The sequence below is a fragment of the Rhamphochromis longiceps genome, linkage group LG15, assembly GCF_057381845.1.
Source record: "Rhamphochromis longiceps isolate RC_006_pf linkage group LG15, R_longiceps_female_GT1.1, whole genome shotgun sequence".
In the NCBI taxonomy this organism is placed as follows: Eukaryota; Metazoa; Chordata; class Actinopteri; order Cichliformes; family Cichlidae; genus Rhamphochromis; species Rhamphochromis longiceps.
Genome location: NC_140571.1, coordinates 25,644,170 through 25,671,355, shown reverse-complemented (window position 1 = coordinate 25,671,355; position 27,186 = coordinate 25,644,170). Strand labels below are relative to the sequence as shown.

At 41.2% G+C, this 27,186-nt stretch overlaps 1 protein-coding gene across 3 annotated transcripts in view; it reads right to left on the bottom strand.

Annotated features, from left to right (window-relative positions):
- Positions 1 to 27,186, bottom strand: part of col12a1b (collagen, type XII, alpha 1b) — a 151,852-nt gene that overhangs the window by 51,483 nt on the left and 73,183 nt on the right. For all 3 annotated transcript variants that reach the window (XM_085381195.1, XM_085381194.1, XM_085381193.1), the window contains exons 30-47: positions 25,918 to 26,047; positions 25,164 to 25,303; positions 24,745 to 24,874; positions 23,805 to 23,944; positions 23,572 to 23,701; positions 23,348 to 23,487; positions 20,793 to 20,922; positions 19,724 to 19,863; positions 18,732 to 18,861; positions 17,560 to 17,699; positions 17,308 to 17,437; positions 15,210 to 15,349; positions 13,523 to 13,652; positions 12,781 to 12,920; positions 12,255 to 12,384; positions 7,269 to 7,411; positions 1,967 to 2,096; positions 156 to 298 (exon numbers count right to left, since the gene is read on the bottom strand). In XM_085381195.1, coding sequence (XP_085237321.1) covers positions 156 to 298; positions 1,967 to 2,096; positions 7,269 to 7,411; positions 12,255 to 12,384; positions 12,781 to 12,920; positions 13,523 to 13,652; positions 15,210 to 15,349; positions 17,308 to 17,437; positions 17,560 to 17,699; positions 18,732 to 18,861; positions 19,724 to 19,863; positions 20,793 to 20,922; positions 23,348 to 23,487; positions 23,572 to 23,701; positions 23,805 to 23,944; positions 24,745 to 24,874; positions 25,164 to 25,303; positions 25,918 to 26,047 — 2,436 coding nt within the window. The remainder of the gene's footprint in view (positions 1 to 155; positions 299 to 1,966; positions 2,097 to 7,268; positions 7,412 to 12,254; positions 12,385 to 12,780; positions 12,921 to 13,522; positions 13,653 to 15,209; positions 15,350 to 17,307; positions 17,438 to 17,559; positions 17,700 to 18,731; positions 18,862 to 19,723; positions 19,864 to 20,792; positions 20,923 to 23,347; positions 23,488 to 23,571; positions 23,702 to 23,804; positions 23,945 to 24,744; positions 24,875 to 25,163; positions 25,304 to 25,917; positions 26,048 to 27,186) is intronic.

Genomic DNA, 27,186 nt, shown 5'->3' with positions numbered 1-27,186 from the left:
AATGTGACCATCACTAATGCCTGATTTTAAATTTGTACTGACTGGCTCCTTCTCTGGGATGACTGCTCTACTTTAGCACTGTTACCAGTAACATGTTGATGTTATCTGAGATGATTTGATATTGTGGACGTCAATGAGCTTAAAGTTTCACTTACAGACTCTGTGATGGGGTCTCCAGTCATGGGTGCGTAGGAGATCTTGTACTGTCTTACGGGCCCTTCAGCGTGATCCCAGCCGATGGTCAAGGTGCTTGTGGTGGCGTCAAACACACGCATGTTCCTGGGACCAGCACGGGGTACTGCACCATATCAAACAGAAGCAGTGTAGGAGAATTTTTTTTAATGTATAAATAGAAATATATTTTTCTAATTCATGAATAAAAGATTATTTGATTTCTATAATGCTTTAAATCCTACTATAGCTACACTATATACATATACTCACTTAACCTCTATGACCACTTCTAGTTCTGAAGTTTTACTTTACTGCACCCAGAGTTGAATCCTCATTTACATATAATGGTGCCCACGAAGGCATTTAGTTATACTAGATTATTTCTCTTTAAGGGCCCCTCCCTGAAAGCCCACTTTTTTTTTTCTGTTTTTTCAGAGTAAAGAAAGGAATAAATAAAATGACAAAGGGAAGAAAAAACATTTTAACTAAACTCGAGAATCAACACAATAACAGACCTGTGAAAAACTGAGTATGCCTCATGATTCAGTAGGTTTTTTTTTTTACAGCAATAATGTAAAATATATTTTATCAGTACAGGCCCTTCCACACGAACTGGACCCATTAACATTGTTGAGGACTTCTGGCCCTCTTTTCTTTACAGCTTTGATTCACTTTATTGACTTTTGTGAGCATTTGTTTATGCACAGCGTTCTTTAAGGTCCCACCACAGCACTTTGATCAGGTTGAGGTCTGGACTCTGCCTGGGCCATTTCTTTTCTTTTTTCAGTCATTTGTTTCCATGCTTGTGATCATTGTGCAGTTTGGGTCGAGCATTAGCCCGACAGACTGGGGTGAATTTGCTGGGACATCCACCCCTGATAGGACTGTGGCATTGAGTTAACACACCTGAATGCTCCAGACCTGCCAAAACTTCAGCTTTTAAAGAGGTGCTCACACTTGCTGATGATCAATTATTCAAGTGCACTTAAATATCAGCATTTGACTTCTTATCCTCTATTATTCTATGGAGGTAGTGAGGGTGTACCTATGTTAGCTGGCTAATGCTAACACAGCTTCTGTAAAGTTGTCTGTTTCCTACCAAATTATATTAAATGCCATGGTTTGCTTTTAATATCTAAAAGACAAAGGAGACTAATAAACCTGAATGCATAGAATATCCCAGTTGCATGACTACTGAAATTAGAAAAACTAAATTTAAAGTTTTGCATATTAAACTTTGTCCATCTTTACTCTGCATCTCTAAGGTGCCAGTCATATCATTGACTTGTTTCCAGGTAATCCAATGAGCTATAAAATGTTCACGCAGCTGTTTCTTCTTAGTACCACCTACTTTTCCAGCCTTTTGTTTTTCCATCCCAACTTTTTTCAGATGTGTTGCTGCCATAAAAGTTCTAAATGAGCTAAAGATTTTTATGAAATTGTAAAATATCTCAATTTAAGCATCTGATATGTCTATTTTCTATTATGGTTAAAATATGGGCTTACGAGATTTAAAAAATTATCACATTCTGTCTTTTTGGGTTTTGTATAAAAGATATTAAATAATTAATTTTCCATACAAGGCTCATTTGTTCATTATAGTCGGAGTTTTACGATCATCACCAATGATATGATCCAATATTTGCTAAGAGGAGTGCAGTCAGCAACCCGAAATTTAAATATACTTGTACTTATTGTGTTTTGCATCACTGCATGCGACAGATGTAAACTATTGCGAGTAAGTTATGTGATTCTACACACCATCAGAATGTGACATTGTCATTGTGCTTACATGTTTTGCCATTGTCCTTCACCGCTGATCCCTCGCCGTCGGCGTACAGAGCGGTGACAGTGACGGAGTAGGGAGTATCCGGTATCAAGTTGTCCAGGAAGGCGTTGTTAATACTTCCTGAAACCAGGACCTTTTTGGAGAAGAAACGCGGGAGTCAAAATATATATTGATATAATCATCAAAGAGGGTCTGCCTATTCAAATGAGCCTCTTCACGCATTACATACAGATCTGGCAGGAGTAATATACATAATGACCTCAGTGCTCATCTTGCATCAAGTGTTCGACAAGGTTTCTTCTGCCAAAAGGTTCCTCAAACACTAACAAAGGCTTGGAAGGTGAAATGCTAAACAAACCATCGGTCAGCGGGAGACGTGTTCTAACAACACGAGTGACTGCAGACTGTCACTGGGATTATCACATCATCTATGCTCAGCTCTTTAGCTGGTTTGTGGGCCATAAAAGTCTCTGCCGTTACATCATTGGAAATATATCTTCTGCTTGGACTCGAGTTCCCCCTCTTCTTGGGACTGGTTTGGTTGCAGCAAATGTTTTGGGCTGAAAGGTTTTGGCATGTTGGACCATGAAATAGGTTTCACAGCGATGATGTAGTGGCTAAGATCCCGCAACTGGAAGCACACACACACCTACACATGCACAACTGTTAGCCTGGGGTTAAAGCCCACCAGTAAACTCTAAAGTGAGGACAATGGATTGGACACGGCCCTTTTAAAACATTATAGTCATTTCCTGAAAGCAGTACTGCTCTCGAGGGCTGGGATGCACTTCATTGGCTGAAGTAAACCTGAATGATGAGGCCGAAGTATGCAGTTGTTCTGGGTAACTGATGGGCTTTTGAATGGGATGCATTCATTGTTTTAAGAAGTAGAGGCAAACTGAACAAGAGAGTGATATGGCATTTATAGATTTGTAAGTAATTCAAGACGAAGCCCATGAAAAGAAGTTTCCCAGGATGTCATTACTGATGCTTGAATTCTGATGTATGTATATAACTGCTAAAACCTAATAACAAAAACTTTTAAATGTTCTTTCACAATGCTAAGGTTGTTAATCCAGCTTTAAATTATTTTACTTTTATACAGGCAGAGATTATTACTGATCCAGAGATCATAACATGTCACTGAAACTGAGCTCCTTATAGAGATGACAGGGGGAACAGGATGGCAGGCAAAAAAAAAAGTCCCAAATAAAAACGTATCTCAACTTTCATGTAAGCAACTGTAGATATTGCCAGTGGGAGTGAATTATACCATTTATAAAATATGATGAGGGAGATAATTACAGTACAGGGTTATCTCCCAATCATCAGCTACAAAGTGATGACCAATAACATCCTAGAGCAGGGGTAGGGAACGTTAGTCCTCGAGAGCCGTGGTCCTGCAGGTGTCAGATCTCACCCTGGGTCACCACACCTGAATCAAATGAATAGTTCATCACCAGGCCTCTGGAGAACTTCAAGACATGTTGAGGAGCTAATTTAGCTATTTAAATCAGCTGTATTGGATCAAGGACACATCTAAAACCTGCAGGACACTGGCTCTCGAGGCCTGGAGTTCCCTACCCCTGTCCTAGAGGATGTCTAAGGAAGGCATCTAGTGCACTCTCATAGGCAGTCGTGATCCCATTAATTTCTACAAACAGATTTATTCATATGAATATGCAGAATCTGTAGTCAAGGAACACGATTTTTGGTACCAAAAGCTTTTTGGTTTCCAATTTTGATGTACTGATTAACCCGTATGTGCAAGCTTTGGTAGCATGAAGCTAAACATTCTGTCTGGAGGGATGGGATTTGCAGGAATGCAATTCAGAAGCATGAACATCATCTGATTCCACTTTATCAGGTTTTATTAGCTAGTCCTGTAATGGACTGGTGACCTGTCCAGAATGTACTCAAAGACAGCCAGGACAGACTCTAGCTACAACAGCAGGTTGGATGAGTGCTTACCAAATGGATGGATGATTTATTAGCATTTTTAAATGATGACCAGCAGACAGAAACTGAAATCTTGGCTTGAATACTTGCTGGCTAAACAGGGAGCTCTAAACAACCAGTTCCTCAAAGACCAAGTCAGCAAACTAGCCAATGGGTTCGCATACTGGGATCCCTAAAGGTAAATAGACGTGTTTCTTAGATTAATAGTGCTACAGCACATACCGATATTTTAAACAAACATTTGCTTCCAGTTAATTCCCAGTCAGGTGTAGGTGGCTGCTGTCATCCAGCACCTTCAAAATGAAGTGAGACCTTCTGTTATCACCTAACATCAGTGCTGGACCTTACTGATATTCTTCAATGTGAACAAACTGCAGCCATAGCACTGAAGTTTTGACCACAGCTTTAGATTTGTGCTTGGAGGACAAAAAAAAAAATCACATCTGGAAACAACATTAAAGCATGCACATACATTTGATCTTGTTTTTTTCCTTCTATAGAGCACTTGTTTAATGCAAACCACTGATGTTTAACCAGAATAAAATGTACTGTTAAAGAGCTTCTCTGCTTCTCAGTTCTAATAATAATACTGATAACATACTCACTTCAGCGCGTGAAATAACAAATCTGTGATGTAAAATTCGATAATTTAGACTGAATTAGTCAAAAAGAGTTGTGAATCTTTGTACTTCTGAACTCATCTTTGTGTCTTCTTTCTGTGGCCAAACCAACTTCCTCTCAGACCAAAACAAAATCAAAGTTAATTAAATGAAAGTACAACAACAGTGAAAATAGAAGGAAACAGAGACCACAGGGAATAATAAACTACACAACACTAACTTCACAGCATCTTCAAAGCTGATTCTAATCATCAAAACAGCCTTGTTAGATTACAGCCTTAAAGCCCCCAGGAACTCTGACCGTAGGAGCCGTTGGTGACGTCAGTCACAGATGCGTCTGGCATGCAGTGTTTCCAAACTTCAGTCATAGAGTTCAAACTTTTTGTGGGGAAATAAAGCTTCTTTTTTTCTCTCCCTGAGACCCAGACATTTGCACTGGTGCATTAAATCAGTGCTGATGGAGACGTATGAAAAGCCGACAAGTCATGATTTCCATATTTAAGAGCATTACCGTAATTACTGCTGTGCAGACATCTGCGCAACATCACCACTTGGTGAAACAAATAAGAACGAGCAAAAGAGACCACTTGTTGTTTCCATGAAACAGACCGGCCCAATGAAAGCAACACTCCCACTTTGATTTCACTTTTTTTTTAATCAGATGTAGAAAACACAGATAAAAATAACTTAACTACCAAAATGACTAAAAACAAATACAATAATTTTGGTTATTAAGTTCACATCCAATATACAGGAATAGTGTCCAGTTTAGAGAAAAGCCAGATGTATGGTGATGTGATGTGAAAGACATTTGTTTGTACGAGCAGAAGTTAAGTCTTGTTTAGGGATTTCCATTCATGTCCTAAATAAATAACATTGAGTACCAAGCTAAAAATAACAACAAGGTCAAGAACCAGCATTTATAGCCAAGTCAAGACTCTTAGGTCAAAAGACTTTCAGAAGAAAAATCCCTGAGTCAAAAACAACAAGGCCCAAGTAGAGACCCACAAGTCACAAGTAAAAGACCAAATCAGGGCCACTAAGATCCAACAACAAAACAAATCCAGAGCTAGGTCAGGAAAAAGGATAGAAAAGGAGGTCCCGAGTCAAGTCAACAAGTCTCAAACCAGAGCTGAGCCAAGACTTCCTAGATCTTAAGGTGGGAACTAAGTGCGTTCTCACACCTATGGCTCATTTACTCTGGTTTGAATCAGTTGATGAGTTTATAAACTTGTAGTTTTTCCATATGGTTTGGTTTCTTTTTCACACGGAGAAAAATCCAACTGAGTCTGAATGCATCACTACAACCCACGTGAGAAGTTCGGTCTGCTTATTGGCCAGATGTGTCTGGGGAGGAGCAACAAAAGCAAATACAGGAAGAAGGTGCTGTGTTGTGGACTAGTGGAGAATTTACGTTTTATTTCTTGACTAATTGCTAGCTGTACAGACCTCCGCGCATCTATATTTACCTCGCCACATTCAGAAGAAAAAACATATGTATCTACTGGAAGTTTTTTACCTCAAACGTGGAACGTACACCTGGTAGTTTGTTTGGATTCAGGTCACGTTGAAACCATAAACTTACAGCTCTGGAGTTCATTTGGACCTGCGCTGAGACCCTTTGGAGGTTGTGGTCTTGGTTGTTTTGGACCACACCCAAGTGTGATTACCGTGTTCATATCTGCACAAATGAACCACACCAAGGGGGAAAACTAATCGAGTTTGACTAAACACTGCAGGTGTGCAAACAAAGAAAGTCGAGTAAGAACAGCAAAAATACAATAATACAAAAGTCGGATCAAGAATTCCCAAGTCCTTAGTTGACATCTAACACAAAGATATGCCAGCCAAAGTAAGATCAGCAAGTCAAATGTCAAGAATGGCATTTTCCAGAAGAAGAAAGCCAAAGTGAAGTCAGAGACTTTGGGTTTGGTGTCAACAAGCTATCAAATAAAACGGCATGTTCAGAAATCAGACAAAAATCTTGAGAATATAGCTGATTTTCCAATGATGGAAAATGCAAAACACAAAATGATTGGATTATTACTTTATACATGTATACTTTATACACTTTATACTTATACATCAAGAGAAAGAGCAAGAGAAAGTGCAAACCCACGTTGGTAAAGCCGAGTCTTTTTGTGACTGTGTCGTGTGCATACCTCTGCTAAAGTATAAATATACGCTGGATTTATAAAGCTTAATTTGCTTTTATGTATTACATTTCCTTAAATTTTGGTTTTGGACTACTTTTTGGAAAAAAAACAAACATGATCTGTAGAGATGTCTTGAATTCTGGGTAATCCTGATACTTCTTGCAATTTTATAAACTATTGATTAAAAATAAAAATAGCTGACCAATTAGTTGATATTGAAGATAATGATTATCAGCCATAATCTCTCCTTTATCTAAAAACAAACAAAAAAACCCAGGATAAGATCATTCATTTATTTTCTCAGTGTAATTCCACTTATCTCAAGAATTTCCTCGAGGCACATCATATCTAACAAGAGCTGACCTGCAGCTTTTGGAATGTGATGACTTAAACTGGGAAAAAATATTATCCAACCTCACTCTTTTATGACTGTTAAATCACACAAGAGGTTGTTATTTTTGTGTCTTCACATTCTTCACTCCTCATGACCAGACAGAGAGATTTTCCTCCCCTCAAGGAGAATTCTGCTGCTAATGACAGTTTGTGTTTTAACTGCAGAAAGCTACTCACCGACTCAGATGGGCTTGCACCGGTCAGGGGGGCGTAAGCCACCCGGTACTGCTGAACCTGGCCCGTGGCTGGCTCCCAGCGCACATTCAGGGTGTTGGGGGTGGGATTGTACACCTTGATATTCCTGGGTGGCATGCGTGGAACTGCAAACGGGAGAGAGGTGAAGAGAACGTGAAGTTAAGAACAAGGGAGAGGTGTTAGTTTTCCTCACTTAGCAACACAAAATCAAAACTAAGGGCTTGTTCCAAGTACATCTTACTTTATTGCCTAAAACTAACAGGACAACTAATGGATTTAGAAGAGATTACATTCCTTGAAATGTGAGTGTCAGTAAGTGAAGAGCGGAACAGAACAGGGAGGATTGGATCCTTGGTTTAAGTTTAGAGTTAAAAAGCAATGAACTTTTTCAAAACATTCTTCAAGCAGCTCAGAAATGCAGTGAACTTCAAATTATTGTATTCTGTTAGAAGTGCAAATGAAACACACTCATCTATATTCACTTCTTTTCAACAGGCAGATGTTATAGTTTGGGCTTTGGTCTCTGAGTTTCATCTTTATGTTTCTTGTAGTTTTTTTTTTATGTCGCAGGTACGTCAGCATCTTTCCTTTTCCATTGTCTCAAGTGGCTTTAAAACCCAGTTGGAACTTTTTACTCTTATTTTGCAAACTGAAACTAATAAGCAGAAACCTCTAGTCCCAGCCCCCTCAATACTGCCTTTTTCTGTTGTAGGTAGGTGTGAAGGGGAAAATCACACTACGCTGTGCAGAAATGTACTTTATGCCTTTACTTAAATGTAAGTAGTTAATCTGGATTTTTGTTTTTGTGAATTTCTGTGTATGTAAACAGCAACAGATTTGTAATTTCCTCCATATTTATCAAAAACAGGCTGCATGTAATGCCCAACTTGATTCCGTTTAACTGCAAACTGATAGCACACTGATGCCTGATGCAGATGTCCGCTCCTCCATGAGTCTGTTTCTGCCAGAGGTTTTTTCTTCCCACTGTTGCCTCATAGGCAGTCATCCGATTGTTGGGCTTTCTCTCTATTATTGCAGGGTGTTTACCTTACAATGTAAAGCACTCTTAGGTGACTGTTGTTGTGATTTAGTACTATATAAATAAAACTGAACTGAACCAATGAGGTTGAAGTGGTTGAACAAAGTGGTTGAAGACCTGGTGCCTGCCTTTGAAGCAACCGCTTCAAAGGCAACGAGCTCATAGTTCATTGTACACAATCACAATAATTTTGGTCGGGCTGTGGTCTCCAACCAACTTTAGCATTAGCAAACTGAAAAATGATCAGTTGAAGTCAAAGTTACGTTTAAAGTGTTTTCCGACTAGAAACTGAAACCCTTCATTGGGCTTTCAGACCTGCTGGTTTATGGCTAACTTTAGCGGTTAGTCTGTTTGTGTTATTGTGTGACTGTGGTGTTCTAACTAAACTAAAATAAACATGTCACAAAGGGCTGTAAGACTATAACTTATGTGGTGAAATGCTCTGAAGCGTAGCCTTTACATAATCAAACAAGATAATAACAATTGGATCGTTTAAGTTATTTTAATCATTTCTAAATTCTGTTAATCGCGTTTTAATTTGTGTTTATTTTTAGAATGTGATTTACTTTGTTGGTAAAACTGGTTCAATACAACAAAAAATGTCTTTTATGAAGAAAGAATCTGTAATCCAAGAATTAATATCATTGTGAAACTACGGGATTGAAATGATATGCTGAGTGCAGCACAAATCTGCAGGACAGTCAGTTTACAATGTCTATGTGTAGAGAGAGAAGTAGCACAGATTTGGATTTATGCAAAAGCCTCTTTTAAACCAAACCAGATGTGTGTATCCCCCGGTATCTTGAGCTCTAGCCAGTAAAAGGAAAACTAGATGCCTCCTCCTCGATAAGGTAAAAACCTCCAGAGTGAAACCTTCACAGTCATTGTTTTCTGTAAAGTCTGTCATCCAGGGACAAAATTACTCTGTCCTTCAGAGAGATTATGTAATCTGTAACATTTAATTTGCTGTTTCTGTCCAGACCAAACATGACAAATTTCTCCAGGGAGCAAAACAGTAAAACTGGACCAACACTGGTAATAAAACTTCATTAAAACACCTGGAGTCCCAGGCTTCTACCGTTCTACCTTTAAAAGCCGGAGAGCAGTCAAATGCTGGAAGTGGAAGCTAAATTGGCTAGTCATTCATATGTAAATTAGGTTGTTACCTGGGAATTCTGGAGGGAGGGGAGTGGGGGTGTGTGGATGAGGGGGTGGGGGAGCTGCTAAAAGCTGTGAACTTCCCTTTTGTGTTTCATCTTGATGCATTCTCAATCATCCAGGGAAATAAATCTCCAAAAGTCACCAACTTGGAGTGTTTCAGTTTGCCATCTTAGGGAGAAATCAACACACATGGGTGTAGGTCCTTTGTTGATTGATGCCACAATGGACCATTGATCAGTCGTCCATTGTGGCATCAATCAGACCACTGGTATAATAAAAGCATAATCACAACTGATAAGTTCGCTGCAATTTCCAGTGTGTGGGGATCATTTGTCACCAACTATGGAAATAACAATTTATCTTATTTCTTAGGTGTTTTCAACCTCTGCTGCCACGCTGACGGCGTATGCAGCCAAACGGAAGAAGACAGTCTATATTCTTAGCAGCATGCACAGCGTGGTTCAGACTGATAACACTACCAAAAGGAAGCCAAACACTGTCACCCTTTACAACAAAACAAAGTGTGGCGTGGATGTGATGGATGCCAGGATTGTGAGTGATTGCTGAAAATGTTGTAATGTACTCACTCACTTTTTATTATTATTTGTAAATATGTGTACAAATGGTTGTTTTTTTGTACTGTTTTCATCAATAAATCTCAGCAACAAAGGACCTACACCCATGTGTGTTGATTTCTCCCTAAGATGGCAAACTGAAACACTCCAAGTTGGTGACTTTTGGAGATTTATTTCCCTGGATGATTGAGAATGCATCAAGATGAAACACAAAAGGGAAGTTCACAGCTTTTAGCAGCTCCCCCACCCCCTCATCCACACACCCCCACTCCCCTCCCTCCAGAATTCCCAGGTAACAACCTAATTTACATATGAATGACTAGCCAATTTAGCTTCCACTTCCAGCATTTGACTGCTCTCCGGCTTTTAAAGGTAGAAACGCAAAATGATGGCTCCGCGGGGGTTTAAGTATTAATGTCACCCTCAGGCTCATATTCTCTGATAGTGACTCACTCTGAGGTCCGATGTGTCACTGCTGCTGCTGTGATAGAGAGGTGGTGTCATGTTTCAACACGCAGATGCTACTGGTTCGCTTATTGCAGCAGCCAGCACGTCTGTATAAAGTGCTTGATATGTAAATGATCGGAGGACTTAAACAACCCTTCTAAACTGTCACATTTTTAGTCCTTGCTGTCTCATATTTCAGCTTTAACAAACAAAAAAAGTCCAACCGGGTATTTGTGGATCGGTTTCTGGGAATCCAACCCGTAAAACAAAAGGAGCGTCGCCTACCTGAACCTGAGTCACCAACTTCTGCCTGCCATAACCAGTATGTGTGTGTGACAGCTAACCATAATAACCCAACCGCGGAGGGATGGTAAGGGAAAAATATTCCAAGATTTCAACACGACACCATTTCTAAGCAATGAAATGGCGAATGAAACACCATGTACACCGAAAATTAGACAAGGGTTGTGCAAACACCCCCCCCACCTAAAACTATCCTGACAGGACAGAAAATATTCAGTTCCAGTTTGGCTGCTGGACCCGTCTGTGGAATTGTTTCCATGCCTCACTCCAGTGGCATCACATGTCAAAACCCCAGGATGCATTTCTGCTGACAGAGCGTGGCATGCCGTGTGGGCAGAAACAAACCCAAGGAACCCAACAGGACATCAAACCACAGAGATGCAGACAAACCAGCAGTTCTGCAAATGCTTGGAGGACTGAGTCTGGGAGGACAGATTCTTCAAACGGTAGTTTTAGAGTTGTTTTCTTCATTGCTATCATTCACTTTCTTCAGCTTCTCTTATGTTCCATCCAATCCTCCAGAGGTAGGAGGTGTGTGTGTGGGGGGTGGGGGTCTGATTTAAAGGTTCTGGCAAATTCTGCAGATTGCAGTACCTTTTCCACGAAGGTTTACCTGGAAGATAGGGTTTCTCTATAAAGTTAATGTATCTGGTGTCAAACTTTAAAAAGAAGCTGTAATTTGTGTGAGTTGAGGGGGTTCATGTTCACTGCAGGCCAGCAAACACACTAAACCTGTGTCTTGGTTGCATTAGAGTGGAGACATAATAAGATGTTGATATTATCCTTTATTTATCTCAGCAAAGGCATGAATGTTCTGTTTCTACTTAAGGTTTACTGACAACTCTCCATTAAAACCACGACCTCTGGCCTTTGTTTGCTGCTGGTGATAGATTTAATCTTGTTCAAGTGAAGCTCAGACTTCATCGCTTGTGCAGATTCTCAACAGGTCAAAGTTGCACCTTCAAAGCTCGACTCATTCGCTTCTGACCTGTGGCTCAGATCAGTTTTCTGCGATCAATTTACAAACCAACATTCGCTGATGCTGACATTTTTAAGCAACTTTTTTTCCTCTTCAAGGAAGAGCGTTTCTTTATCCAGACCATTGAGATACCAACAGCAGTTATAAAGTGCCCATACTGTGCTCATTTACAGCCTCATAATTTTTAGTATTTAGTTACAAAAATGTGCAGCAGCACCTGTTTAAAATCATTCTGGAACATTTATATTTTCTCTCGTCTCTTCCAGGCCGCCCCGAAAAGTTCTAAAGCCTGCTCTGACTGACGTGTCTGTCAAATAGCAACATCTGGAGCTGCAGCACTGCCACTTTGAATGACATCTGTTCTGTTTCTTAGTAGTGTGTAATGTTTACTGCAGATAATTCAAAAATCTGATCACAGGCAGGGCGGCAGTGCACCTGTAAATGCTCTCGTTCTGACAACTTACGTGTCTTTCCCTTGTCTGACTGGCGGAGACCTTCTCCTTCGGGGTAAACTGGGACCACGGTCACAGTGTAGGGAGTGTCTGATGGCAGGTTCCTTAGGATGGTGTTGGTGGTGCCGCCGGACACCTGCTCCTGTTCGTACACAGAAACACAGCTGTCAGTCAAAAGAAAGCAGAAGTGGCGGATCTGAGGAGGATCATTCTGGCACTGATTCTGCAGTAATCATCCACAGAAACAGGAAAATTAGACTTTGGTGAAAAACTAGCTGGACCCCTTGTACAGAACATGCAGAGTGATGAGAAACATGACACTGGTTGAATCAGAAACAGCATTAAAAGCAAATGCCGAAGTGTAGGTGGGCTACAAGGCAGCTTGCAGATTTGGGCAAGTTAAAGCAGATTAAATAATTCCTGATATGCAGAAAAAGGCATCTGATGAGCTGATGTGAATCTGCTTTGCCTGTCTGAGCTAATGTCCAGTTTTCCTTTGTGACACATGACAGGACAGGAAGTCAGTTTGATCTCTAACCATGTCCTCGGCGCCTCCGGACGCGGGCACGTAGAAGATGCGGTACTGCCGGACGTTGCCCTCCGCCGGTTCCCAGCGCACCTTCAGGGAGCTGGTGGTGGGATCAGTGACCTGGAGGTTCTTCACTCCGCCCAGAGCCTCTGTGAGCACAACATGGTGGTTACATTTCAGACCAGTTTCCTCGAGTGTCAAATGTCACAGAGAAGCAACATCTGCTGAGTTTCATATACCTCTTTAGCTAAACCTCCTGCAACTGCCATGTTGGTTCTTGATATATTAAAGCTGAGTGTTCTCCTCTGGCCAGTATATCTACTCTTACAGAGTAGTTTTGGTTTGGGATGTTTGTCTTCTCTACACTAAACTTCTGGTGTTCAAAGCACCCAAAAAATCTAAAAATTACACTTGAAAGAGTCTTTTTTTTTTTTCAGAAATCATTATCCAGTTATTTAAAAAAAATCTAAAACGTATCTGTGAAAGGTTTTATAAAGGAACTACTTTCTTTCTTTCTTTCATCTTTATCCACCTCCCAAAAAGGTGTGCAGCCAGCTTACATTACAGCGCACCTTTAAGGTTTGCATCCTGTCATGACCATAAGGCTCTTTTTATGGATAGATTCATAATTTCTACTGCAAAATATAGTTGGTGAGTGTAGTTTTGTGGAAAAAAGTAACTCCTGTATCAAGTCTGTGGATTTTTGAGTCGCAGCCTCGTGAATCCCAGAAAGAGAATTTGATGCACTCACTGGTCTTCCCATTCTCCGATGCTCGTTTTCCCTCCGTGTCGGGGTAAATGGGAACCAGTGTCACTTTGTACTCAGTATCTGGACGCAGCTCTCTCAGCACTGTGTTGGTCGTAATCCCAGACACCTGAGTCTGTGAAGGGAAAATTAATAAGCAAATATCAGCCACGGATGGGTGACTTTAATGGAATTTATTTATCTCACTAGCTGGAGGTGAGAAAATGATCTTACTAAACACTGTCCAGGATTATATTATATAATGTGCTTTAACTTAGTCATTTAAAGTCAGTCAGGGATTCTCACCTGGGACTGAAGCAGCTTTTAAGAGAGATTTTTCCCGCAAACCAGCCACAGACGTTGGCACCTTTGGAAAGTTTGCAGTCCGTGGCTCCAAGCAAGAAACTTACACAAGGCACTTATATTTTTAGGTGCTTTGGACCACAATTCTCAAAATTATACTGTTTTTACTTCGTTTTTGTTTTCAACCAATGTCCATCATTTACTGCCATAAATTTCTAAATACCAAAGAACCCCCACTCTCATGAAATCCAGAATGAATATGGCCATACGGAGCTGCTCCAGCCAAAAAACTCTTTGCATGGGGTAAACATTTTTCTTTAAACAATCTTCATGTTGTTATTTATTTATTTTATAGATTTAGTTCCACATTGAGACTTCCGTGAGCTATTTCACGACAGCTGCCGTTTGGAATTTCTGTGACGGTGAAACCAGAAACTAAAGGACATTCAGTGTCTCCTCATGGTTGACTGCTTCTGAATGGTGCAGGGAGTCCCTGACAAAAACAAAGGAGCGATCTGTGTTATTCTGAAGTATAACTTCATCATCTCAGATTTTGAATCGAGGCAAGGATTAAGCCTTCTGCTCTTGTCTGTGTTTGGCTGTTTCAGCTGTAACTCAGCTTCCTGGTCATCTCACTAACAGATGTTTGGGGCCAGTCATTGTCTCCATTTCTGGTTTTAGACACTTCTTCTTCACATGGGTGCCTTTGAACATTTTTATTAGTCAGGTTTCTTTCTTATTTTTATCCTCTTTGGCCACCTCACTCCGAGATGTAGAGGTCAGCACAGCTGGATTAACAGGAAGTGAACAGGCTCCCTGATGATCAGCTCTTCTCTGTCTCCACTTACTCATTTGTTTAAATTTTCCCAGAACTCTTGAAATCAGCTCACACGTAGCGTGAGAATGAAACTAGCATCATTTATTCTAATACTGTAAAAAATAAAAACCCCAAACAGAAACACGCACTTCGACGGTTTTACGGGTTTGGATAAACTAACTTGAACTGTTTGCTCACGTCAGCTCGTCGCAGTCTCTCATTCTCTGCTAATGTTCTAGGCATCAACTCGCAAACAAAGACGCTATAAAACTATAGAATAATTAAGTGATTAGCGGCACATAAAATATCCTGTGGCGTTTTAATTTGTGCTCCCAGTGAGAATTCTGATTGTGTTTTCTGTGTCATGAAAGGAAGATGCTATAAGGCTTTGATGCACTCGTGTGCTCCCGAGAAAAGTCTGAACTCAGCTGAATTTAGTCAAATTTGATTCATCTTTCATCATAACAGGTTTGACATTTATAACAGAAATAATTTAAAAACCCGCAGCTGCTAACATTTATGAAAACCGGACCTGCCTTCTTTGATAGGATTATGAGGTCAGTAAAAGCTTACCACGCTCTCCTGTCCTCCAGCGGCGGGGACGTAGATGATCTGGTACTGTCTGACGTCGCCCTCAGCCGGGTCCCAGCGGACCCTCAGTGAGTTGACGGTGGGGTCGGTCACCTGGAGATTCTTCACTCCGCCCAGAGCCTCTGAAACAGACGGGACACATCACAGCCTGACACGATGCGGGCGGGTGGAGTTCACCTCATCAGGACAGACCAGATGTTCCAAAGCCGGGGAGGCTGTCAGTCACAGAGGAGTCTTCTTTCCTTCCTGTGCCTGTCTAAACTTTCTGGTATTCCATAAAGAAACCCTATTAAACTGTTTTTTAGACATTAAAGAATTCCTCCAATAAAAAAAAAGTTTAAATAACTGCTGCAAATAACCCTTAGCGTTTGTTTTATCCTGCAGGGTGCTCCAGATGGATGCGTTTGCCACATCAGGAGTGTCCAGATGTGTCAGACTCAGGGAGGTTGCCTAAACTTTCTGGCATTCATTTGCAAGCCACAAGCGTTCATATAAACAGGGACTATTTTCTTGCTGTCTGGCTGAAAACATCAGACCTTTAAGGTGGTTTTTCTCATGATTTGACTGCAAACCTTACATTGCTGGCAGGTTTTCCACACAGCTGGTAAAAATGATGGTTTAAAAAAAGGACATTATTGGAAAGAACACTTAAATAAAAGCACTTTTAGTTGGTGGTGTGTGCTATGAGTCAGCTTACTCTTCATGACTCTGGCTGTAAGTGTCAGATGGTTCTGGTAATGCAGGACAGATAGAAATCGAAGGAAGTACCTCAAGCTTATCTGTAAAGACTTTCTGCTAGAAAGCATCAATCAAGTTTTCTATTGTTTTTAAAGAGCAAAAAGAGCAAAAACAGCTTCAATCTCACGGTGAGGCCAACACCATTTATGTGTGGTCAAAACATCGACCTCTAGTGATACAACAAGAAAAGATTTTTAACAGAAGACAAAATAAACTTCTGAGAAATGCAGAAGATGATGATCGCATATTTGACAAAACTGTCATCTGTCTTCACTGGCTGTGATTCATTTGGTCTTACTGTGTAGTGAAAAGTGTGGTAAACCCACAAAAACAGAGGAAAAACTCATATATGATGATGGGAAACCCAGTGTGTCAGTCCAAAGACACGACACAGGCGATGTAGTGGAGATGTTACTTATGGAGAGATGGGCAGCAGTAGCATATTGTTTTACTTTTCATTCATTTTCTGTTTTTTTCTGTCTCTGTAAAAATGACCTCCCCGGTGTCTGTGAGTGTTTCCGTCATGTGCTGCGCTGTAATAAAAAAAAAGTTCAAATACAGACAAAGATCCCGTAAATAAATAAGTCTTGCAAACAATAGCACGAAAAGAATCAATTTTATAGATGCAATAAAACACGCGTTCTTTGGAGAGGGCTCTCGAACGCACCATCAGGGGCAGATTATCAAAGCAGTCCAAACTAATAACTGCATAACCGCTGCTGGATGGTGAATATGAAAACATGTGGGATCGCTGGGGAAATACTCAGAAAGGGCGGGGCCTAAGTGGAAATGGCTAATAAAAAAAACTGCCTTTTGATTCTCATGCCATCAACAGTTGCCCAGGTGGACAGGCCAAAACCTTCCTACGGTGCAATAAACGTCTGTAAGTGTGTTTTATGTTGATGTAGTGGTTCCATGTTGGTGCAAAGAAATGTCATGTGATTTCCTCTGCAATCGAATTTCCCCACATCTGTCTAAAACGACAGAAATCCTGAAACGTCTATAAAAATTGGATGTAGTGACATCACCCATTGGTTGTGAAGTCCTGTTCAGAAGCCTCGAGGTCATCATTTCCTCCAGGTCTGACTGTGACGTGCTCACTGCCTGCAAACACTGCTAACACTGAGGATTTAAAATGCCAGGACTAAAACCTTCAGGTAATGCCATCTTTTACACACTCTGTGGTTTAAGAAAATCCCACTGTTCCTTTTTGGTCCTGTCTGTCTGTCTGTCTGTCTGAAACAAGATTTGGTCATCTGACTCTTTGGAGCAACGCACACATGCCTCCAGGAATCTAAAAAATGCTGCTCCCCTTTGTGAAAACCCTGAGTGATCCACTCACTTGTCTTTCCCTTCTCCTCCTGCCTTATGCCCTCCACGTCTGGGTAGACTGGAACGACCGCCACCTTGTACGCGGTGTCAGGGTCCAGGTTCCTCAGGATGGTGGTGGTGGTGCCACCAGACACCTCCTCCTGTTCAACAAAGTGCCAAAGCCTTCATTAGCAGATTACCTGATTACTATTACTTTTACTGGGTATTTGAACCAAGATAAGACCCTGAAATTGGTCCATAAAACAGTTTGTTTGTTTTGTACCATGCGTTCTTCTCCTCCTGGTTGGGGCGTGTAGAAGACCTTGTAGGTCCGGACGTTGCCCACTGCTGGATCCCAGCGCACTGTCAAAGTGTTGATGGTTGGGTCGATCACCTTCAAGTTCTTTACTCCACCCAAAGGATCTGAGAAGGAGGAAAAGGCACTTAGCGCTTACATGGTATCTAGAATATCCCTGAATATTTCCTACCTGCATCCAGCCCTAGGGACTCAAATATTTTTAGATTTAAACTTGAATTGTCTTTAGATTATTCCCAACATCAAATCAAGTTCATGCTTGATTCTTGAAAGAAGCTGAGCAAGAAAAACGCTGTTTAACTCTGAGAACTGTGATTTCTATAAAGGGTCATTAGGACTCCAGCTATGCCTGATTTAAATTTGCTGGATTGTACCTTCAGTGTGGCCTCCTTTTCCATCTCTAGACACTGGTGCCATTCATAAATCACTGCCTGACTCTGATGTCCAGGTTCACTGCTGTCGTTGAGAGCATTACAAAGACCCAGAAACCTAACAGCAGCCTTTCAGGCCACAGCGTCCAAGCCTGAAGTCGGTGCATGCGCTCAAGATTTAGCATTAGTTGTTTCTGAACATTCCCCTTCCATTAAATTCAGGTGAATGCTGCCATGAAGGGAAAATCAGGTTAATGTAAATGCAATGACTGCTGCTTTTTAATGGTGGAATTTAACACAGGCTATGTCGGTGATAAATCTGATATAAGTCTGTGATTTGTATGTGATATATGTGTGTGATATATCGGGTTTAGTCTTCAACGCTGGCACAAAAAGAAAATGCCCACTTGGGTTTAACAGCCTGACTAAGCTGCCATTATTTTAGTGTTTCCATTTAGCCTTGGATGTTAAAGAAACTTTGTTAACCATCTGAAGTACTTTCATTATTTAGGATGATTTCAAGTAAACTGCTGGCTTTCCCACAAAAACCATCTGACAGAAATCTTCAGTTTTATATTTATGTCTCTGTTTTTCTCTCGTCACTTCATATTTTAACATTTCAGAGTTTCCAACTGTAATCAGACATCTTCATTAGGTCTTGGGTCCATGTAGATGTAGCAGCTCATTATTTTTCCAAATAAGACAAAAAACCGAGTAAAATTACTTCAAACCACAAGTTTTAGCTGTAAATCAGTCAGCAGGACTCACTTGTCTTCCCATTTTCGGACATGGACTTTCCCTCCATCTCGGGGTAGACGGGCACCACGGTGACAGTGTACTCTGTGTTTGGATCCAGGTTCTTGAGCACCGTGCTGGTGGCGGTTCCAGGAACCGAGTCCTGAGTTGGGGGGAGGAAGAAACGACTTTGAACTGGATGAACTCCTTGATCTGGAGAACAAATGAGTGCTTTGGCAGCCGCAGACAGATTCTCAGAATGAGCAATGTCACCGTTTAATGTTTTCTTGGACGCAGCTTCACTCAGTATCAGGAACAGTTAAGACTCGGAGATAAAGATGGATTTCTGCACAGGGCTACCACTTTAAAGGCTGTCCTGGGACAGGATGGAGCTTCAGATAGAAAAAATGAGAGCAAGTCTTCCTTTGCATGCACTCCTTCAGGCCTCTGCTGCACTTTCAAAATTCTACTTCTTCTTTGTCCATTTAATCTAATTTTCCTAAAATGTGCCAACACGCTGAGATAATGAAATAAAACAAATCAAATCATCTTATTTTACGACATCTTCTGACATAACCTTTGGGGTAATGAAACTAAACAAGATATCACCACAACTTCACAGAAAATAGTCAAACTTTCTCCTGACTCAATAGATCTCATTTCTCTGTCAAATGTTTTCCATTATTTGCAAGAAAACATCTTTTTTTTTTAAAAAGGCAACAACATCATCTGGTGGTTTTCATCTTTTGATATCGTGATCTTACAACTTTTCCCAAGACAAGAACGCTCTGGTGTGTAACTGCCTTGGAAACGACCTCACGCCGCTGACTCGACGCCACAGTGAGAGCCAAAAGGGAAAAATAAGATCTGCTCACATGGCTACCTGATCTCCCCTTAAAGACGAGACTCCTAACTTTGATTCATCAGAGGTCCAATTTTACACACACAGGAGCACTTTGCACTGGCTTTTTGCCCACAAGGATTTTTAAAGTAATTAAAGTAAGAAGAAACTTCCACATCCTTACCACATCCTGCTCTCCTCCAGCTGTGGGCACCCAGATTACGATGTACTCGCGCACATTCCCCTCCGGTGGCAGCCAGCGAACGTTCAAGGTGCTGGTGGTGGGATCGGTCACCTGCAGGTTCCTCACAAAGCCCAGTGGCTCTGAACAGAAGTACAGCCAGAACAGGAAGTCAGTCAGTGCCTGGATCTGAGTGACATATCTTTAGTGTAGTCAGAGGTTAAGTGGTTTCTGGTGATAAGTTTCAAATCTTTAAATAGGGAACTTTGTGAAGCTGTACAAACGTTTGAAAGAGGAAATCCTGCAGTATGCCCTCAGTCTGCACCTCTGACCCTGGAGTAACGACACTCGATGGAAAAGTCTACAAAGTACGTTTAATGTTACGAATGATATGCCGCAAGTACTGTCCTTAAAAATGTTGCATGTGAATCACTGATCGCTATGGTAGATCTACCATCACTATTCTAACCTGTGAAGATGGCAGACTGCCTTCAGATTTTCCCGTCAGTGACAGAAAATATTCCGTTAACGTGATGTCTAGTCTGGACTGGCTTGAAGGCCGGGATCAGCATTGGCCCGGCTCTCTGCTCTCTGAACCCATTATTTCCAGTGGTTTGTACCTTGCTTCGTCATTTTTCACTGCTTTTTTAAGCTTTCATTGCTATTCACTGTGACAAACACCCACATGGCCAATGCAAACGAGGCATCCCGCCAGGTGAGGGAGGCAAAATGGAAAAAAATGGGATATTCTGTGTCTTTGAATTTGCTTTGGCCAGGATGAATGCCCAACTGGAAACAGGTCTCTATTTAACATGTTATAAGATAATACATAGCTCAGGTCGGCTATGTGTTCCTCTGAAAACGTTGTAATCTGCTAAAAATGTTCCTTATTGATGTATTGTGGCAAAGAGCAGTAAGCCAAAACCGAGCCAGTTTTCCTCCTCAGTCAACTTTTAGTTCAGTCAGACTCTGTTTAATTGTTTCTTTAAGGCTCGGGTGTTTTTTAATGTCCTTCTGAGCACATTTCTAAACATACTATGGGTGTCACGTGACCTCAAGCCTCGATACTCACTTGTCTTGCCAGTCTCAGACAGGCTTGGTCCGTCTCCCTCGGCGTAGACGGGGACCACGGTGACGGTGTAGCGGGTGTCCGGCAGCAGTTTATTCATGATGAATGTGGTGGTACTCTCAGACACGGTCTCCTACGAAAAGATGCATCAGATTTATCCTGAAACTAAATCCCAGAGAGTCCATATGTTTGACCTCAACAAGGTCAAAACACAAATAAAAGTCTTCCTGAGAAAGTGTCTGAGTCTCATGAAAATAGTAAATTGGCTTACCTTAATGCCTAACATGGGAATTTTTAAAAGCTGAAATATTTCTTGTGTTTTAAAAAGAAAATCCCTTTTTTGTTTTTAAAGCAGAAGAATCTTCTGAAACAACCTGTGGATCATCACAAGGCCTTTTCTACAGTGGTCCAGTTTTTATTCCGCTTTCAGGAGTGGTTTGAAAAACATCTAAACACTAGACATATTTCTACGTTCCTCAAGTTTTTTATTTATTGCATTTTCTGAAATGTTGCTTTAGTTTCCTTGTTGTTGTTGTTTTCAAGGCCACCGTAGACCAGCAGAAACAAATAACACCTTTAACACCTGTTCCTCTGGTAAATATTTCTTCCCGCTATTTACAGTTTATTTGACATTTTGTGTGCGCAGCATTTTGGTTTGTGAGACGAAACCACGCGAGCAGCAGTCAGATTCTTTTGGTCGAGCAGTTTGAAATTCCTTTGCAAAACTAACGTTGACGTGCTAATTGAGGGGTGAAGGTTGTGCAATCGACAACGATAAATGAGCCGCTTCTGAGGAGACAAACCCGAGTGGCCAAATCATCTGTCGGCTGCGTTCGCAGCTGTTATTTAGTGCTGATGGCACTGCAGAAATATAAAACCCACAAACATGTCATACAACAATGCGAGCTTCACGTTGCCAGAAAGGATTTAGACGGTTTTGTGTGGCAACTGCATGACGGGATTATCCTGTCAAAAAGCATGACATCACCAAATCTCTGCTGAGAGCTTTGATCGTTTTGTCTTTTTTAAACTTCTGTTGAGCATCTTGGATTTTTTTTTTTTTAGTGCCGTTTCCTGGAAAATTTATCAGACTTTTTTATTACAAGCTTTAAAAGAGTTTTACCAAACTCCCTCCAGCATTTTGTCGAGTGTAAAAACACCTCAGGGGCAGAAAAAAGGTCTGTCAGTATCGCGTGATGACAGCTTGTCAAAGAGCAATGATGCTGTCAGCAAAAGGAAAAGAAAAGAGTGAACACGCCGAGTAGGACTCAGATGTTTAATAAGCTAATGTCAATCTAAAAACTGCTCATTTCAGAATCTGCACCGACTGACATTAAACCTCAGGCAAAGAGATGAAGCCCAGGAGGAAGTGCTAAAAACTGCAGTTCCTCTAACGGCCACTTGAGGCTGGCTCCAAAACCGAGTCATTTCCCATAGAGTCCCATGTTTAAACTTCCAGCTTTACAGCAGAAATAAACATGTTTACAGCCTGCTGCAAAACTGATTATAGTCTCTGTGGATAGTCTCCCTTTTCATAAAAACTGCACAAGGGAGCTTTTTAAAAAATGACTTAACTATAATTTGAATACTGTTTAAGACTTAAAGTTAGAGCTGTCGCTCCTCTGACTGACAGGCCACTGCATTTTTCACACCAAAAGTTTGTTTACTCTGATACAAATCCGCTGAATAGTTTGCAAATGTGTAGCTTTTAGCCATAATTTGGTTTCTTTTCACACACCAAAATCTCCAAGTGATCCAACATGTGTCGCTACAAATTGCATGATTTGTAAGCGGTGGTTGATCTGGGCCAACTACTGGAGGGTTCAGAAGGTGACAGGGTCTCAGAGCAGTTGTGGTTCAAACCCTGGTGCGATTATTGTGTGCACATCTGCACAAGGGAACCGCACCAAGGAGCAAAACCAACCAGAGTTTGACTCAAACAAACTTTTTATTTTCTGAGTTCACATAGCTGCTAAGATCCCAGTGAGTACATTTTGTTATAAGTATGAGGGTCCATGTGCCTGCTTGTGTCTTTTTGACTGTGCAGACTTGCAGTAGTTTACATTACAACGCATGAACTATGCACATTGGATGTACAAATTTTATGACTTGCAGACCATCCGAGGTGTCTGTGCTTCAGTTTTGGTGAATTAATTTAAAGTATTTCACTCGTCTGTTACTGTGGATGCAGATTAAAAAGCTGATGACTGTTTTTTCCTCCTGTGTATCTCCCTCTAGGATTAATAACATTTTTCTGATTTCTGAACTTGTCCTGCTAACGCAGCTGATCATGACTGTGATTGGCCAATTCAGTTGGGTTGTTTCCTTTCATGCATTTCTTTTCAAATCGAGTGGAAGAGACTGGATCATCTCATCTCCACCACCAACTGTGTTTGACACAACCCCCAGAGCGATCAGGGCACACCATGTCAAAAAAATGATAATCCACAAACAGTGAATCACATTGCGTGGCTACATCCATTTACAGCCTTCTGCAGTCTTTAGAACAAATCAGTTATCAGCATTTATCTGATAAATTCTATGAAGAGAGCACTTACTTTAATCTCCAGGCCTCCATCCACAGGAACGTAGATGATATTATATCCCTGAACGTTGCCATCAGCAGGATCCCAGGTCACAGTGAGGGTGGTGATGGTCGGGTTGGTCACACTAATGCCACGTACTCCGCTCAATGGCACTGAGGGCGCAAATGTGATGAGCGATTAAATGACAATGAGTTTTTACATAGGGTTCATTTTAAAAATCTTCTACAGTGACCTACATGTCTTTCCATCCTCAGACTGGCGTTTGCCTTCCCTGGCAGGGTAAACGGGTAACACTGACACCGTGTATGGAGTATCGGGCATCAGGTTCCTGAGGATGATGTTTGTGGTGCTCGCAGGAACTTGTTCCTGTTTGGCAAAATTAGGAAATAAAATGTTGCTTAAATGCTTCAGGCTCATAATTGGTTGTTTCCTGGAGATAGGAAGCGGTACGGCGTGCATGGAGCCTCACCATCTGCTCTTCCCCACCGGCTTTGGGTACATAGAAGACCTTGTAGAGACGAACAGCTCCGTCAGCAGCATCCCAGTTCACATTCAGAGAGGTCATCGTGGGGTCAGACACCCTCAGGTTCTTTACTCCTCCCAGAGGTCCTAAACAATAAGTGATTTTAGATTTAGACCACGTGAAGAGCCTGAATTAATGATTCCAATCTGTCGTGTTTCCATCATGATTTCATTTTGTTTTTCACAATAAGAAAAGACGAGGGGAACAAGGCTATTCCTCGATCTATAAAGTGAAGGTGTTATTCATTTGTGCTGGTGGTTTTTGTGTTGTTTCTTCTTTTTTACGATATCCTTTCTTTAATGAGCACAACTGACATCTGCTGTTAAGTGTCTCCATGTCTCAAAACAACCTCCCAGCAGACTAAGCACAGGGCAGAGAGGACACTCGTGGGTTCTCTGCAAAAACTGGTAAATCTGTTATTTCAGGTCATCTGATATTTCAGTTCTTGTTGTGTTTGTAATCATTTTCAGGGCTCAGGAAGGAATTCTGTTTGAGCCACAGGGTTTCCCCTAGAAATATGACCCCATAAAAAAGGAGATTTGGAAGCACGTGTAATCTGATTGGTCCAAATATAACTTTATGTTATGTTTGTTACATATGAATGGAGCACAGGGCCATAAAAATGCACTGATAGGATATCAGCAATATAAATATCATCTGTGAGAATTATGCTGCCAAAAAACAGACAAAAACACAAATCAGGTTACAGCGCCTCCTGATAAAACTGCACCCGTCCCCGAAATGGTTTGAAATTGATGTGGTGTATCAGTGAAGATGGACTCTGTGTAAAAAGGTCCCGACAGGGTCGTAAATTCTTTGTAGTTGTACGGATACCAAGAAATATCCCCAGAGGTGTTTTTGGGGGGTGCGGGGGGTTCAAACTTACTTGTCTTTCCATTTTCAGACATCCTCTTTCCATCTCCTGCAGCATAAACCGGCACCAGGGTCACAGTGTAGAGAGTGTCGGGCTGCAGGCCTCGCAGGGTGGTGGTGGTTGTGCCCGCTGACACAGTTTCCTAAGTTTAGTAAGAAAATACACAAATTAGCTGCTCTGATGCAAACATATAGTCAGAAATAACATCAAGCTTAGGGTAAATCCTCCTCGCCAGCTGTGAAACACAGTAATTTATCTCTAGTTGCTGCATGTAACGGGGGCAAGAGTCAATTTTTTTTATACAATATGTATTAGATTTCTTTATATAAGTTTAAAATGGGTGTTTAAAGACCTAAAAGTTTCAGACATGATCAGGCAAATTGGTGAGTAATTCAAAGTCACGGCTGACAGGAAGCTGAGGATGGTCCTACCATGCTCTCATCTCCTCCAGCAGCAGGAGCATAGATGACTCTGTACTCCTTCACTCGGCCCTCGGCGGGCTCCCAGCGCACATTCAGGGTGGTCATGGTTGGGTTCAGCACCTGCAGGTTCCTGACTCCGCCCAGAGGCTCTGCAGGAACACAAACACAGGTGAAACAGGGCGAGCTTTCTCTTTTCTGTCCTCCATCTTTTCCTGGAGGATTGCGATCAAAAGCCTCAGCTAGCTCCTTTCAAAGCCAAAGAGGAGTCACTCTACGTCAAGAACAGTTGAAACAGGGTAGTTGTTGCATTATGCACAAAACAAGCTGCTTAAAGATGTCACTTGCAATAAATTAAATCACGCTTTTCTTAATTTTTCAGGGGATTAAAAAAAAAGTGACACCTCATAATGATTTTTTGATCTTTCTATCGCAAAACTTCATATGATGATGTTTTTAAAAATATGTTTGATTAAGATTTTCTTCTAGATATGGTTTCTTTTACTGTGGCACATGCGCTTTTGTTTAGCCAAAGGCCAGAGATAGCAGGAGTCTGTACATTTCTCTGCTAAGTAAGGTAAGACAGACTCATCGGCTTGACTACATAACCCCAAAAGACCAATTCTGAGCCAAGAAAATGCTATTTTTTCTTTTTTGTTTAATAAAAAATTCTGTACAACTGAAAGCAACTTGTATTCATGCAGGACGCAGATTTCACTATAGCAGATATTTAATGTGAAACTTTGTCTCTGGATGTGAGTCTTACTGGTTTTTCCTTCTTCGGAGATATCTTTGCTGATGCCGGTGGCATACACCGCTGCGACGCTGACGGAGTACGGCGTGTCAGGCTCCAGCTTCTGCAGGATGACGCTCGTCTTCTTCCCTCCAACCTGCGTCTGTTCACAGGAAACACGTCGGCAGTGAGACTTGTGTTCACATCGGAGAAACACAGTAGTTTATCGGAGCTTAGTGACAGGTGGCTGACTCATGAAGAAGAACGCCACAGATGGCAAACACAAATGAGAGAAACATTTGCTGCCAGCTGTCAAATAAAAAGTCTTTTTGTTTTTAATGTTTGTTATATGTTTTAATGTTTTGACTGGTCATGGCAGGTGGATTCTTCCCACTGTCACCAAGTGCTTGGCTCAAAGGGGATTGTTTGATTATTGGGATATTCGTTGTATTATTGTAGAGTCACTGCCTTGAAGTATAAGGCACTTTGAGGTGACTATTTGTTGTGATTTGGCGCTATATAAACAAAACTGAATTGAACTGAATTCAGCTTTTGTGGATTGAAATGATATTTTACTGTCATGAAATTCAAATGACTGGATAATTTGATAAGACGTTATAGGTGGATAAATGCAAACACCAGGCCATTTTAGCCCACTACTGAGTGGTTGCCAGGTAACATGATAAGCATTTAGAGGGAGCATTTGGGAAATGTTGTAGAAAACACCTGCATTGATTGCAACAAAATGGGAGCATTTCCAGGAAGTGACAGACGTGACGGTGATGTAGCCGCTCGTTGTTTAAAGGAGTTCAACGTGTTCCTGCCTGGTCACAGACACAGTATGTCGAAGTATAGAGCAAACACACTGAAAACTCATTTGTCCCAGCTGACTCTGATCTTTTAAATGACTCGCTATGTTTTTAATGTTGCTGGGGGGGGGGGGGGTTCTGGACTTTGACAGCTATTTACTTGATGTCTGTGTGATTTCTGCTGACTACATAACAAATTAACTCTCAGAGATAATAAGGAAATCCCAGTTATTTGCTCCTTAATAGTTCTGATTACTATTTTCGTGTCTCTGAGACAGAAAGACGAGTGCATGCCAATGTGTGCTCCTGTATTTCTGCCCCTTAAAAGCCACAAGTTGGCTCCACACAGTTGGAGTGGATGGATTTATATGTATATTTCTTTGAGTTGTGTTGGGTTACTGGATTCGATGTTCCTCTGCAGGAACATGGATCACATGAAAATTGGGGAACAATGTGCCGTGAAAGACAATTTACTGTTTACTGTTTGCAGCTG